Source organism: Chaetura pelagica, unplaced genomic scaffold (genome assembly GCF_000747805.2).
Source record: "Chaetura pelagica isolate M959 unplaced genomic scaffold, ChaPel_1.0 scaffold10, whole genome shotgun sequence".
NCBI classification, from domain to species: domain Eukaryota; kingdom Metazoa; phylum Chordata; class Aves; order Apodiformes; family Apodidae; genus Chaetura; species Chaetura pelagica.
The window spans coordinates 5,020,609-5,033,986 of record NW_009952263.1 but is presented as its reverse complement, the minus strand read 5'-3'; the positions used below and the strand labels follow the sequence as shown (position 1 = coordinate 5,033,986).

General features: G+C 40.0%; 1 protein-coding gene across 3 annotated transcripts in view; it reads left to right on the top strand.

The window, feature by feature from the left end:
* The first annotated feature begins 9,924 nt into the window (after positions 1–9,924).
* RARB (retinoic acid receptor, beta) overlaps positions 9,925–13,378 on the top strand; it is a 195,177-nt gene continuing 191,723 nt past the window's right edge. For 2 of the 3 annotated variants that reach the window (XM_010007509.1, XM_010007510.1), the window contains exon 1: positions 10,249–10,426. In XM_010007509.1, the coding sequence (XP_010005811.1) occupies positions 10,249–10,426 (178 nt within the window). Of the gene's footprint in view, positions 10,427–13,378 lie in introns of all 3 variants that reach the window. The other variant, XM_010007511.1, reaches the window with a different exon arrangement.

Genomic DNA, 13,378 nt, shown 5'->3' with positions numbered 1-13,378 from the left:
TAGAATCATAGAATCATTTTGGTTGGAAAATCATCAAGTCCGATTGTTAACCCAGCACTGCCAAGTCCACCACTAAGCTGTGTCCCTAAGCACTACGTCTACATGTCTTTTAAATACCCCCAGAAATGGTGACTCCACCACTTCTCTGGGCAGCCTGTTCTAGTGCTTGACAACCCTTTCAGTGAAGAAATTTTTCCCAGTATCCAATCTAAACCTCCCCTGGTGCAACTAGAGACAATTTCTTCCTCTTGTGTTGCTTGATACTAGGGAGACTAACCTCCCTCTTGCTATAGCCTCTTTTTAGGTAGTTGTAGAGAACAATAAGGTCTCCCCTCAGCCTTATTTTCTTCAGGCTAGACAACCCCAGTTCTCTCAGCTGCTCTTTTAAAGTCTTGTGCTTTGGACCCTTCACCAGCTTTGCTGCTTTTCTCTGAATATGGTCCAGCACCCTAGTGTTGGTCTTGTAGTGAGTGACACAAAACTGAACAGTGTTTGAGGTATAAACTCACCAGTGCAGATTACAGGGGCACAATCACTTCTCTAGTCCTGCTGGCCATACATACTATACTATTTCTGATACAAGTTAGGATGCTGTTGGCCTTCTTGGCCTCCTGGGAATGGTAGATGGTGGTGTCAGTAGCAAGACATGGGTCTACATTGGCATGTACTCAGCAAGATAGGAGTTTTCCCATCCACAGAAGTGACATGTTGTCCTTGCTTTTACCAGTGGGAAGATCCTTTCAGAAGTGAGTGAGTTGGGAGTGATTGTTGTGATTAATTTGCACACTTGCTTATTCTACAAGAATACCTTTGTATTATATCAGAAGTCCTACTTTGCAGACTCATGTATGACACAAGTCTCCTTTAGTTTTGTTAGTGCTTATGCTCCCATTAGGTTGCTTTTTGGAAGTGAAATGTAAGGTTATAGTTCACCTTGGTCTTTCTGGTAACGTAATCCACCTGTCCAGCATCTCTCACAGAATAATTCTGGGACATTGATCTTCTGAATGTGTTAGGGTGTGGAAAAGATGTGCTGGTTTTGTGACTACTATGATTGATTATTGTACCTCTCTCCTTACGACCTAGCTGATAAGGTTTTGCAACATTTTCAGAGGATGAAGATGCTTAGATGTGCAGTGTTATCTCGGCATATTGTTAGCATTTGGCAGTTGCTTTATTGGTTCCCTGTTAAGCAAAATATTGACAATAAAAATGCTATTTTTGTTCTGCATTCCACTCTATGGCTTTGTCCTCTCCTAGTTAATGGCTGTGCTTGTTCCTAATTTTGCTACCCTATTGTTGCTGTGACAGGGAGCTACGAGAGAGCAGAGGTTTAAAATAAATGTTCATAATCTCCACTAGCCCTCTGGCATATTCTGCTGACCCTGAGGGAGTCTTACTGGGAATACATTGGAACTTGTGATATGTAATAAGCAAAGGTTCAGGAGCCTGGAGTAGACAGCAGAAATGCTGTCTTCTGGGTAAAGTAGGACTGAAGACTCTAATAACTCAGAGGAATTACAGAACCTTTCAGCAGGCATACTGTTAGACTTGCCATATATAACAAAAGATGATAAATTATGTGTGTTATTTTGTGTTAGCACAGTGTCCACAGCTCCATGATATTAAGATGACAGATGCACCTCTAGTCCAGCAGACTAGCATTCAGAAATGAAGTTCACAACCAGTGCTTAAACCCTGTTTTTCCCCTCTTGCACTTGGATCACCTTCCTCCCTTGACAAAGGGGTGCAGTGAGGGTACAAACTTCTCTAGCTTTGAGAAAGTAGAAGTACCAGCCTTGTAGTGCAAAAAGTAGGACTGCTGAGAGACTGAACCTATCTCCTGAACATCTAACTGTCTGGGGATTGAGAAGCCTATGTCATCATTTCCCAATTCAATCACATTCCTAATAAAATCTTTCAGGTTTCTCAGACAGCTTCCTGAATAAACATTATTCATTTTTTTGAGTGAATCCACCTGCTCATCCTAACAATAAGTTTAGATTACTCGAGATAGCAGAATTTTATTTGCAGTGAAGTGGACTCTCACAGGATCCTTCTCTTTGAGACATATAAAGTGAGGTTTGCTGAGTTAATACAGACCCCTCCTCTGAGGTGCACAGTTTTCAGACTAATCAATATTTTACTCTCTTATTTGTTTATCTCAGTGACTATGTTGAAGTCTTGGTTTCTTTGCATAGTGTGTGAAGATCACATACTTCACTGACCCTTCTTCAGTGCGTTTCCAGGCGTCAAGTCTGTGCCATAGCAGGGAACAAAAAATGCTGTATTTACTAGTTGTCCAGGTACTGAACAAGGGATAAGTGGAAAATGAAGCTCTCAAGCTTTTTCTCCATAATTGGTGATGAGGGCAAGTCTAATGCCATGCTTTATAGCTCTCACTAGATATCCAGGTTGGCTAAACTAATAGGTTCCATTCTCTGTGCCACTGAAGATACCCTGTATGGGTCCATGCAAAGGAAGAACTGATCTCAAGGAGGGAGGTGGTGAGCTGCTGTGCTTTATAGTGATGGTGGTTCTGAGACCAAGACTTCTCAGGAAGGTAACTCTGAGGCTGAACAGACAGATGAGACTTGCTTCTGTGCTGGAATAGTCATCTCTAGCAATGTCTTGCTCAATGAAGGCTAACAACAAATGTTGCAAATCGGAAGTGCCCTGATCCTTCCCAATATTAGCATATATGACTTCACGTTGACACTGATACGTGGCCATCATCACAGTGCACAGTCAGCAACACTTGTGTTGGCAGCACCTGCCATTTGGTAAGCCTCTGTTGTGACTCATGACTTCACTGGTGGAGGTCTTTAGACCAGCACCCAGTTACTGTCACCACTAGTCTTGCATGTCTTTGTGCTCTCCTTTAATGAAGTATCTTGTCATCCTGTTTCAGAGGTTCACCTGCAGTGCTCATCATGACCAGAGGGTGTTGGCTTCCCAAAGAGATGTACATCTCTGTCAAGGAGCTGCCCTCCAAAGCTGCTTTCCTCTTCAGCTTCTGAGCAGATGAACTACTCCATTCTCTTAATGATCCCCAGGCTACCATAATTTACTAGGGATCTTCTGTCTGTCAACAGAACAATAACATCACTTGACCCCTCTTACTGATCTCAGAGGCCTCTTAAAGGTTATAAACAGTCAGTATAAGGTCTGTTTAGTAGCTGCAGTGGTGGTTAAGTGCTGTATTTGCCATTGGTCACCATGACATGTTTCCCATCAGCTAGAAGTTAAGGATGAGCACTCTGAGAGCACACTTGGGAGACTTCAGATAGATCCCCCACATTCCTCTAGTTGTAACACCACTTTGGAAGAGTTTGGCATACTTGTAAACATCTGCATGTCCCATAATATTGGATGACATTACTGAATGTAGACAGCAGCGTGTGCTTTTCCATGCTTACTCAGTCTCTCCTCTCCTGGCGTCCCATCTCTTTCCAAGAGCCCTCCTCTCAAAAATGTTCAGGGAATTGAAGTGATGCTATCTTGAGGTGCTTTGTAGCCAGAATTAAAGGCCAATTAACTGCCAGTAAAGGTGAAGAAGAACTTTTTCCTGGACAGGAAGTATGTCCCATTCTGGACTTAATCAGACATCAGTGATGTTACCTTTATAGGTACTATAAAGTACTTTATATTATATATAAATATAAGTGTATAACAAAGTAATGCTGCTATAGATGAGTAGGCTGTCAGTTTAGGGTGATACCCGTTGGCATCTACGAATCTTCCCAAATTTTAGCAGTGTGGTGGTGACTCTGGTTGCAGCTCACCTTTGTTGTCTGTGGTTCTTTTTCTCTGCCTTGACTGGATGATAAGAAGGGAGCCCAGGAGGCAGGTTTCTTAGTTCCATTGATGATAATTTTTCCTCTTTGTTGGCTGCCACCTTGCGTAGAAGCAGATAGGATCAAAACAATCTGGACATGTAGGACTGTAAAGGACAATTTGGGTCACAAAGTCCAATCTATTTTTTCTGAACTGTGGGTAGAGGCTGTGGTGGAACAAAGGAAGCCCCCTGAAAAAATATAGTCGGAGAACAAGGCTAAAGCAGTAGGCATAGCATCTTGGGTGGGAAAAGCTTTTTTTTTGTTGGAGTTTCTGGTTACGTGTGACTTGAGTGACCAGCCTGCTTTGTAAGAGCTGTTTTTCCTGGCTACCCTGTACTACTTAAATAGTGGCTCATGGGAATTGTGTTTGGTCTGAAAAAGAAAACCCTCACGTTTGTTCTGGAAAACCTCCTGTTTCCTAAATGTCTGTGGCTCATGTGGTAGCGTCTCATTTATTATAATCTCAATCTGAAATTAGTGTTCTACATCCTTAGAAGCATTCATAGAGACCAACAGAGAGGACAATGCAAGAACAGAAGTTTTTATTCTACTGAAAGAGAAACTTCGTGTTAAGTGTTAAGAAATACCTTTTAAAGTTGGGGAGGGAAAGCAGTGTAAAAGTTCACTTAAACTTGGGGAGTTACCCTCCCTTTGGTCTGCATAAATGAAAGAGAACTTCTTTTCTTGACAGTCCATTGGGATTTTTGAATGTGTCAGAATAAGTAAGGAATCCATTTAGTTACAAAGCAGAGTAACCTATATACCAGCACAAAATATATTCAAAGCCCCTTGAATTCTCAGCAGAAAACTGCAGGAGAGTCTCTTATAGAAGTGATTGAAAGTCACTGCACAGGAAATCAACTTCTCATCCTGTACATAAACATGAGCCAATTCTACTATATTTGGCTCTCGGGGCAGTACACACAGTAAATCGTTAACCCCATCACCTGACCTAACCATTTATCTTTACTTCTCAGTATAGTTTTGGCAACTGCTGAGTAATGAAAGAAACAAGGAATGCAGATAGCTGCAAAAAAAAAAACCCCACCACCATCCCCCCCCCCCCAAAACCCCAAACCAACAACCCACCCTACACCTCAGTTACAAGCAGTCCTTTGAAAGACCAAACAACAGGAGAAAACGAGAAATTACCTCATGCAGTGGGAGGATCTTAAATATAGTTAGTCCAGAACAGTATTAACATCTCTGTAGAATAAGTCATGTGAAGCATAGATTTTCAGTCCCTCACATGTCTTCTTTAAGCTTTATGCTAGCACAAATAAATTAATAGCTCCCCATAACCTTTGTGGAAAAAACAACTATAGAACCTTTCAGATTTTGAGATGTAAGCTGTGTGTATTTTTAACGTTATTTGTCATACATGAAAGTTGGCTGAAATAGGTTATTCTGGCTTCTAGAGTATTGTTCCCATATGAGGATTTGGGCTGTGTACTCACAGCTGCTGCTCTCCAACATGGACTCTGAGTTCTACTAAAATCAATAGCTGGCACAGCAGGGTACTGTTGTATGGTGTGTAAATAAATGGGTGTTATTGTGTCTCACTTTTTTTTTTAACCTCCTTTCAGATTTAGATTTGCTTTTTTTTTTTCAGGCATACATCAGTGTGTGTTTCCAACTAAGGCAACACGAAGCATAGCTGCTTAGGGAAAAAGCAGCTTTTCCTCCCTTTTTATACTTCCCAATAGGATTTTCAAATAAACAACTATTGCATTAATTCTATTAATTATCTCTTAATAATCTCAGTCAGGAAAAAAAAACAACCAAATAAAGCAGAAATCCATTTTGCAAGCGTCAGCTTTATGACAAAAAGGAATTCACAGTTGCCCAGTAGACAGCTCTCTTACATACCAAGATGTAGGCAAAGTGTTGTAGTAATAATGTCGTAATTCTAGTGCAACAATTTATCTTCCTTCCTCCCATAAGTCTTGCACCTATAGTTGAAAATATATGATAGTTGTGGTTATGGGATGTAAGAGCTACAGATCTGTTTTTCAATAAACTGACTTTGAAGTTCTGTTTCATGCATTTTTTTTTTTTTATTCATGCATCTGGTCATATAGAGTGGTTTACTTTTTTTGGCTGCAGACTTGGCAGATACAAAATGCAGATGTTGTTCTTCTGACTTAAGCTGCTATTTTAAGCTTTTTGGCCAGCGGTTGAAAATTTTAGGCTCGATTGTTTATTTGCTTATCATCAAAGTGGTTTTTGTCATATAATTCATATGCAAGTATTAGCTTTCTGTGTTTACTTTCTGAGTTTGAGATTAACAATATGGTCTTTTCTCTCTTTCCTTTTTTTAAACCAGCATGCTCTTTTGATTAATAATACAGTAGAATATGTTATGCTTCAGAGAGCTTTTATTTGCCAAAAAAAAAAAATCCAAACCAAAACAAAACCCCAGCCCGATCCTCACATTGTGCTGTGGTACTTTCCCTTTAAGAAAACCATATCTCTCTCCAGATGCCTGCATCTCTGATACAGAAGGGTACACTAAGTTCTATCTATAAACAGAATCCACTAATTAAGAGTAATTGCTTCGGAGATTGGTACAGACTATTCAGCATCAGATGCATGTTCCTCTCAGATATCCATTAGCCTCTAATAAGATAATGCAGATGTGCCAGTCTGTTTCCTGTTTCCTTCTATTGTACCTTTATTGCCGTATATGGACCAATGGGATGGGCTGAACAATAAGTGGATGTCCTTTTGCTCCCAGAGCCCTTCTCAAAGGAATGTTTGTTATTAGATTGCTTTTTCTGTTTAGTTTCACATCACTATGCTAATAAAGGAAACATAACACTCCAAAGGCTTATTTTTTTTTCTTTTTTTTTTTTCTTTTTTTTTTTTTTTTTTTTTTTTTTTTTAAATTCTGCCGTGGTAACTAGTTTATTGTTTAATTAAATCTTGTTGGATAGCCAAGAAAACAAAAATGCAACATCTCACAGTCAAGGAGGACTGGTGGAAAATGGAGTATGTCCCTTTATGAAATAAAGTTTCCATGCATTTTTAGGAGTTTAAAGGCAGCTTGGTTATCATGTTACTGTATCTGACTGATTTACACTTGAGTCATGCTAAGTCTGCTGAATTATTCAGTACTACTCAATGCAACACCATCAGCTAGCATAATATAAAGCATATGCATAATCAGGGATTTCAATACAAACTGTACATTAAATACAGTAAGGGTTCTCGAAACTATTAGATCTTGACTTGTTTTGAAAACAGCATTAGAGTATGTCTCAAAGCCACCTAATAAATAAGGACTCCATCAACTCTGTCCCTTAGGAAAAAGATGTAATGCATTGTTGAAAGGTTTCACATGCAAAAATTTCTCTGGAATTGTTTTTGTTGCTGGGAGAGGAGCGACTTGCCTCTCCTGACTTACTGCCCAGGCTGCTCTCGCAGTCCAGAGGTTCCTGTTTTAGGAGTTAGCCTAAGATTTAAGAGAGGGGGAACTTTTGGCTTTGGCAAGAAAATGGGAAATGAACTTAGAAGAGACTTCCTCTGTGACACTGGAAACTTAGGGGACAGCTACGCTGCAGACTGTTGGGCTTGGAGCAGCAAATTCTCCAGCTCTGTGCAGAGCTTGTCCTCCTGTCGCGTGTCTCTCCTGCCTGCGTGGCTTTGTCCCCCAGCTGTAAAGGAAAAGCAGCAGTGGTTTGCCATGGTAGAAGGTTGCAGGGATGGTGGATTTAGCATAAAGTTTGCTGGGCAGCACAGTCATGGATATCTCAAAATGACTGCTGAATTTCAAACATTGCTGCAGGTAGGGTAGAACTCCCTACTGACCTTTTCAGAAGAGGGGGAAGGAAAAAAAAAGGCACAAATGCAGCTTTACTTTCAATGCTGACAACTTAATTCCCTTCTGTGGATGGTGGGAGGGGAGGAAGAGGAATGTGGAGTTGGTGTGGTGTTGGCAGGAGGGAGGACAGAGCATTACCTTTCTACTGGCACAGGACTATGCGCCAAGCCTCCTGGCTTGGCTTCTTGCCTCAGGCAGCTGTTGATGTATGGCAAAGACACCTGTAACAGTAAAGGGATTTTATGAATTAAAATTAAAACTAACAGAACTGCAAAATTCAGGGTTGATTACCTTACAATAACAATACCAAGTATTGTTACCAAATGTAAGCTAAATAGTGATATAATTAAAGAGAATCAATTGATTTAATGTATTTTAGGAGAACTGACGGATGAAAAACTCTTTCCTGTAGTAAAGCCTGCACAAAACGTATGGGAACTTAAGGGGAATAAAAGAAGAAAAGTCACATCACTGTTTGTCTGGTGAAATTTAGAGCTTATATGTGAAAACTTGTGGTTTTAAACTTATGCTCAGCTACTCAAGCACAGAGTTGTGGATGAGACAGGTACACCTGCTGCATTAACTGCAGCTGATAAATATGCTGCCTGCTCTATGCTGGAGCTACTGTAGCCTCCTTCCCCTGTGGCCGTCTGCTTTATCACTGAGTCAAGTCAATAAAAGGCCTGTAAAAATCGAAAAGCAGGCATATGTTCTGTCAAAGAAGAGACATTGGCTGCTTTTCAATGTAGTGTAGTGCACAATGTGATCACCTCTTGGTGAGCATTCAAAGAAACTTCTCTGTATTATCTTTTTCTGTTTACTGTTCATATTAGGGGGCTTGTACTCACCAACAGTCACTGAGGGTGAGTCTAATTGAAGAGGATTTTTGTTCTGGAGGAGCTGCTTCTTTTCAGAATACTTGTCACTTAATTATATGGATCTATCTGATTATGTTAATTTTGGGCATTTGTATAATTTATGCTGAGGTCTGAATTTTTCTGGCTAATAGAGATATAATTAAAGGTAGTAGATAACTTTTTAAGTAAAATTTTGTTTCCAAAGCCCTACATGAGTTAAAAATAGGTGGTCTTGTTCTTTGATCAATTCACTGCATAGATTTTTGGGGCTGGTTTTCATCAACATCCCTTGCTTCTTTGTTTTTTTGCAAACATTTTGCAGCATGGTATTTTTGCCAGCTCTTGTAGAATTACATTAGAAAACATTTTTCAAATCTTTAGAGACGAGGAAAAATTGAAGGTATATGGCAAAGAACCAATGTTTTCTAATGCTTGAGCTGGGTAAAACTGTAAACTGCGATGGTTCTCCTTTTGTGTTGATAATGAGTCGATACATTTTGGCTGTTGAGGCTTCCTCAGAAGAGTTGCCTGGTTTCAGCAGACTCCAGGCATGTGGTCCTCAGGCTTGGTGTGTCCCGCAGCTGCGCAGTACCGCCTGTTACAGTCTCATCTCTGCATATGTCTTTCTTCATTAGCATTAAAGGTATTTTGTGTATAATTTACACAGTTATCAAGTACTTACAAGCTACATTTCTGTTATCCCCAAGCAGGCAGCACTCAGCAGAAATTGCAGTCTGAAAACATGCACAGCTGGTAACCTTTGCTGGTATTCCACTCAGAGCAGAAACACTCTGCTGCTCTCTGACAGGCAAACATATGAATTTGAGGTGGTGGGTTTGTTTTTTTTGTGTTTTTCCCTTGGTCGTTTGAATTCTTTCGGACACCTAGTGAGCTGTATAGCAGTAGTGACAGTCAGTGTTGCATTGACACAGTTCCTGTCCTGTGGCATCGGTTATGCCTTGTAACCTTGAGAAGTCATTTCACCACTGCCTTTATTTTCCCACCCAAAAATCTTTTCGCCTTTGGTTTCAGGCTGTAATTTCGAAGACTTACAAATAAAAATAGAAAGTTGTTACTGATTGCTGATGTAGCAGATGAAAGGGTGTAGCATGTCATCTTGGGAAACAAAGTCTTTAGGCAGCCCTGGACTGCCTTGCTTTTGGATGGTTTAGTTTTTTCTGTGGCTCCTACTGTCTTTCCCTCAACAGTCTATGTTGGAGGAGACAGGTAACTTGTGCAGGTTAGTGCCTCACCAAGTAAGTCTTTGAACCATCAAGCTGATTTTTAGGACACTGATAAATAAGTAATCACTTTACAGAAGTAGCAAAGGGATAAAAGAGTTTTCTGTGCTTGTGATTTCAAAATACTAATATAATAATCCCTATATAATTTTCTCTTTCTCACAGACTGTGTGAGCATGCATCAATAAAGAGCAACTGTCCTCCCAGAAAGAATATCTGTGTAAGCAGCTGAACTGCATCAAAATACCCATAGCAGAAGACTTTCTGTCCATGGTCTGCAGAGCAAGAATGTCCTGGAAAAGAGAACAGTAGGAAGCAGCGATGACATCTAGGATGGACCTGATCTAGTGAATTACCTTTTCATCATCACGCAATCCAGCTCAAGCCATACCTGTAGGCTTGAGAGCCCTCTTCATTCACAAGTTCAGGTATCTATTTGCTGGCCTGGAGTGATGCAACATAGTATTTATACACTGTGAAGTGTTAACATGACAACCAGCAGCCGCACATGTCCTGTACCAGCTGTGAATGGACATATGACTCACTATCCAACAGCACCATATCCATTGCTTTTTCCACCAGTTATTGGTGGGCTGTCTCTACCTTCCCTCCATGGACTCCAAACTCACCCACCGACTAGTGGATGCAGCACCCCATCACCTGCAAGTAAGTGCTTGGTATTAATAGCTTTTATTGACCAATTCTCCTCTTAACAAAGACTGATCGTGTTTGTTCTGAAATTATTTTAAGAGTAATTGCAGTCATTCATCCGTGACGTATTTTCCTTGGGCAAAGAGCATGCATTTGTTTTCAAATATCATTTTCACTTAATCTTGTATTTATAAAAATAAACAGGCAACTAGATGACATACCAAAGTTGTGGAAACTAGGAGTGGTAAAACCTGCAATGGATTTTGGCATATCCCGCATTACTACGTTAGCTTCAGAATCCGATGTAGTGTTTTCAAGAAACTTTACTAAATCAGTGTATCTGTCACCAGCAATGATTCCTCAGTACAGAATTCTCTTTAAGTTGTGCTGTATTAGTACTGCTTTTGTCTTCTTTACTTGTTAGCTGCTTTCTTCCAGGGCAGCTTGTGGAGAGCAGCCCAGTAGACAGCTAGTGGCTATGAGTTGCCTGTGACTGCAGAATTAGTCCTTGAGTCTGTGGTTGGGTTCCACATGTAGCACACTTGTATTTTCAGCTCTGCTGAGTATATTAGCTGGGCAAGTTTGTTTTCATCACTTTATGACAAACATGCATTTTCTGCTTGGCCTTAGTTTTTCATATGTTTAAGGGACTCCAAACAAAGCTGTCCCAGGTTTAAACTTTGAGTAGCATCACACAGAGAAGATACGTCTCTGGAGGCCTCTGCAGTGAGTGACTGATGTATTTGTCACCCATGTGAGGGAAAACAATGCATACAGCTTTGTGGGTGAGTTTGTGATGAAGGTGCTCGTCTCAATACATTACTGTGATTGTTAAGTATGAAGAGGTCTTGATTGTACAGCACATTTGCAGAACTGCACTTTCTACTAAAGGAAAAGGAAGCTTGTTGCAGTAGTGCCCCTCATACCTCTTTGAAAAGAAACATGCAAAGTTAAGAGCTCCAAACATGAACAGCAAAACACTATGAAGACAAAACTTTAGAACAGTGAAGTTGTGGGGTTTCTGCTACCTAATACTAATTCTGGCTTAATGTCTTATATATGCAGATTTGAAGACTGGGCAGTCTTGAAAGAAAGCAGTTTTTTGTTTTTTCCTGGTTGTGTGGGCAGTTTTCATCCAGTCACACATGGGAGGAGGTATAATCAGGTGTCGCAAACAGGTCAGGCTCTTATTTGCCCTGTTTTATTGCAGGGTGTTTATTGTTACTGGAGGTGAAAAACAGAATGCTTTCAGTCAGAAGGTCTAAAAGTAACTGCTTGACTTTCCCATATTGTCAGAAATTATCCTGGTTAATTACTGGAATGCTGTGCTGAATTTATTCCCCGGTATTGTGAGACTGCTGACTTGTTGAAGATACAGTGTGTTATTAGTACTTTACTAGGAACTTTTTCCAAGTCATACCTTTGTAAATACCAAATGCATTTGATCAGACATGCAGTTTTTCTTTTCCATAAATTGTTCCTGTGGAATTAAGACTGTATTGCACATGCATTATTAATTATTAAGAAACAGGTCAGTGTTCAGCTTTTGAAAAAAGTAGTGCTAAGCATGAATTTCTGTGGATATGCAAATAAGTAGTGAATACTGAATAATTTGGTTTGTGTCTTTATGCCCTGGTTCCAGCATTTTCAGGTTAATATTTCTGTTGAGGTGCTTTGCAGCATTGGCTTGCCTTGACTGACCGTGAAACCTGGCAGCTGTTGTGCACAGCTCAAGGCAATAGTGCTTGAAAATACCCGCTAAAATTGCCCAGATAGGGAGGAGGGTGACTTGAATGAGAATTTATTTTCAGACAGTCTCCTGCAGGATGACTCTTCTGGTTTGTACTACTCTATTTTCTTACCTTTGGTGGTAGCAGTCTGTCCTGTTTCAAAACCTCGTGACTTCTGATTCTGGAGCCTGATGTTAATATTGCTAGAGTTATGGAGACATGCTCTTGGAAGCAAGCCAGTTGAGCTTTAGGTCATATTTCAGGTTTTTGTTCTTTGTTGTGGGATTTTTGGTAATTTTTTATTTTATTTTTTACAATGAAGCCACCCATGGGCTGAGGTGACTATGGTTGATGGCCTCTATTATAATTAGAACTTGTAGTAGGTGATAGAAGGATATTGATCTCTTTTCCATAGACCTGAAGAAATGAAAGCTGGGCCAAACCACTGTTCTCTGTATGCCTGAAGCTATTGTACTATTTATCTTCCAGGTTCTTTCTCTTCATGTAAAATCCAACAGAAATTATTTTACATAACAGGAATGCTATAAAGGTATCTTTACTGTTTTTAAAACAATGCAGTTCAACAGCTTTTGTTCCAAGTTACAATAATTTAAGCTTTCATATTATTGTACAGTTTAATTTTGTTTTGTCTTGGTTTTAGACTTTCCCTGATGGCAGATGACCTTGTATCAAGTGGTATTAGGTTCTCTTAACCTGCCATTGGGGTAGGTATCTCCATCCCTGTTAAACAGACAACAGTATTTCAGAAATACTGATTCTGTGAGCTCAAGGGGCTTATGGAAAGATTGCAGGATGGAGTGATTTAGTTTCATTGATGATAATAATGGTGTTGCCTCCATAACCTGTGACTTGGCTTCTGTTTTTATACTGAGATACACAGTGCAAAATAATAATTAGAGAGCTGGTCACAATGCTAAAGAGGTCAGAAGATGAAAAAATACCACTTTTTATGCATACATGAGCTGTGCATTAGTACTGAACGAGACCATGCTCAAGAAGGTTGCTACTTTTGTAAGTCAGATTGATTTACCTACCAGTGTATTACTCTGTACAGCACAGAGCAGATGTCTTCGCTCCTGAGATCAGATGGTGTGCAGGCTTCCCCAGTTGCCTTAATAAGAAGGAATTGCTTCTATATTTAGAAGAAAAAATTAGCAAAGAAAATTTCAGATTCCTGCTTAGCTCATTTAGAAGTGGCCAAACTGGAGGCATTCCT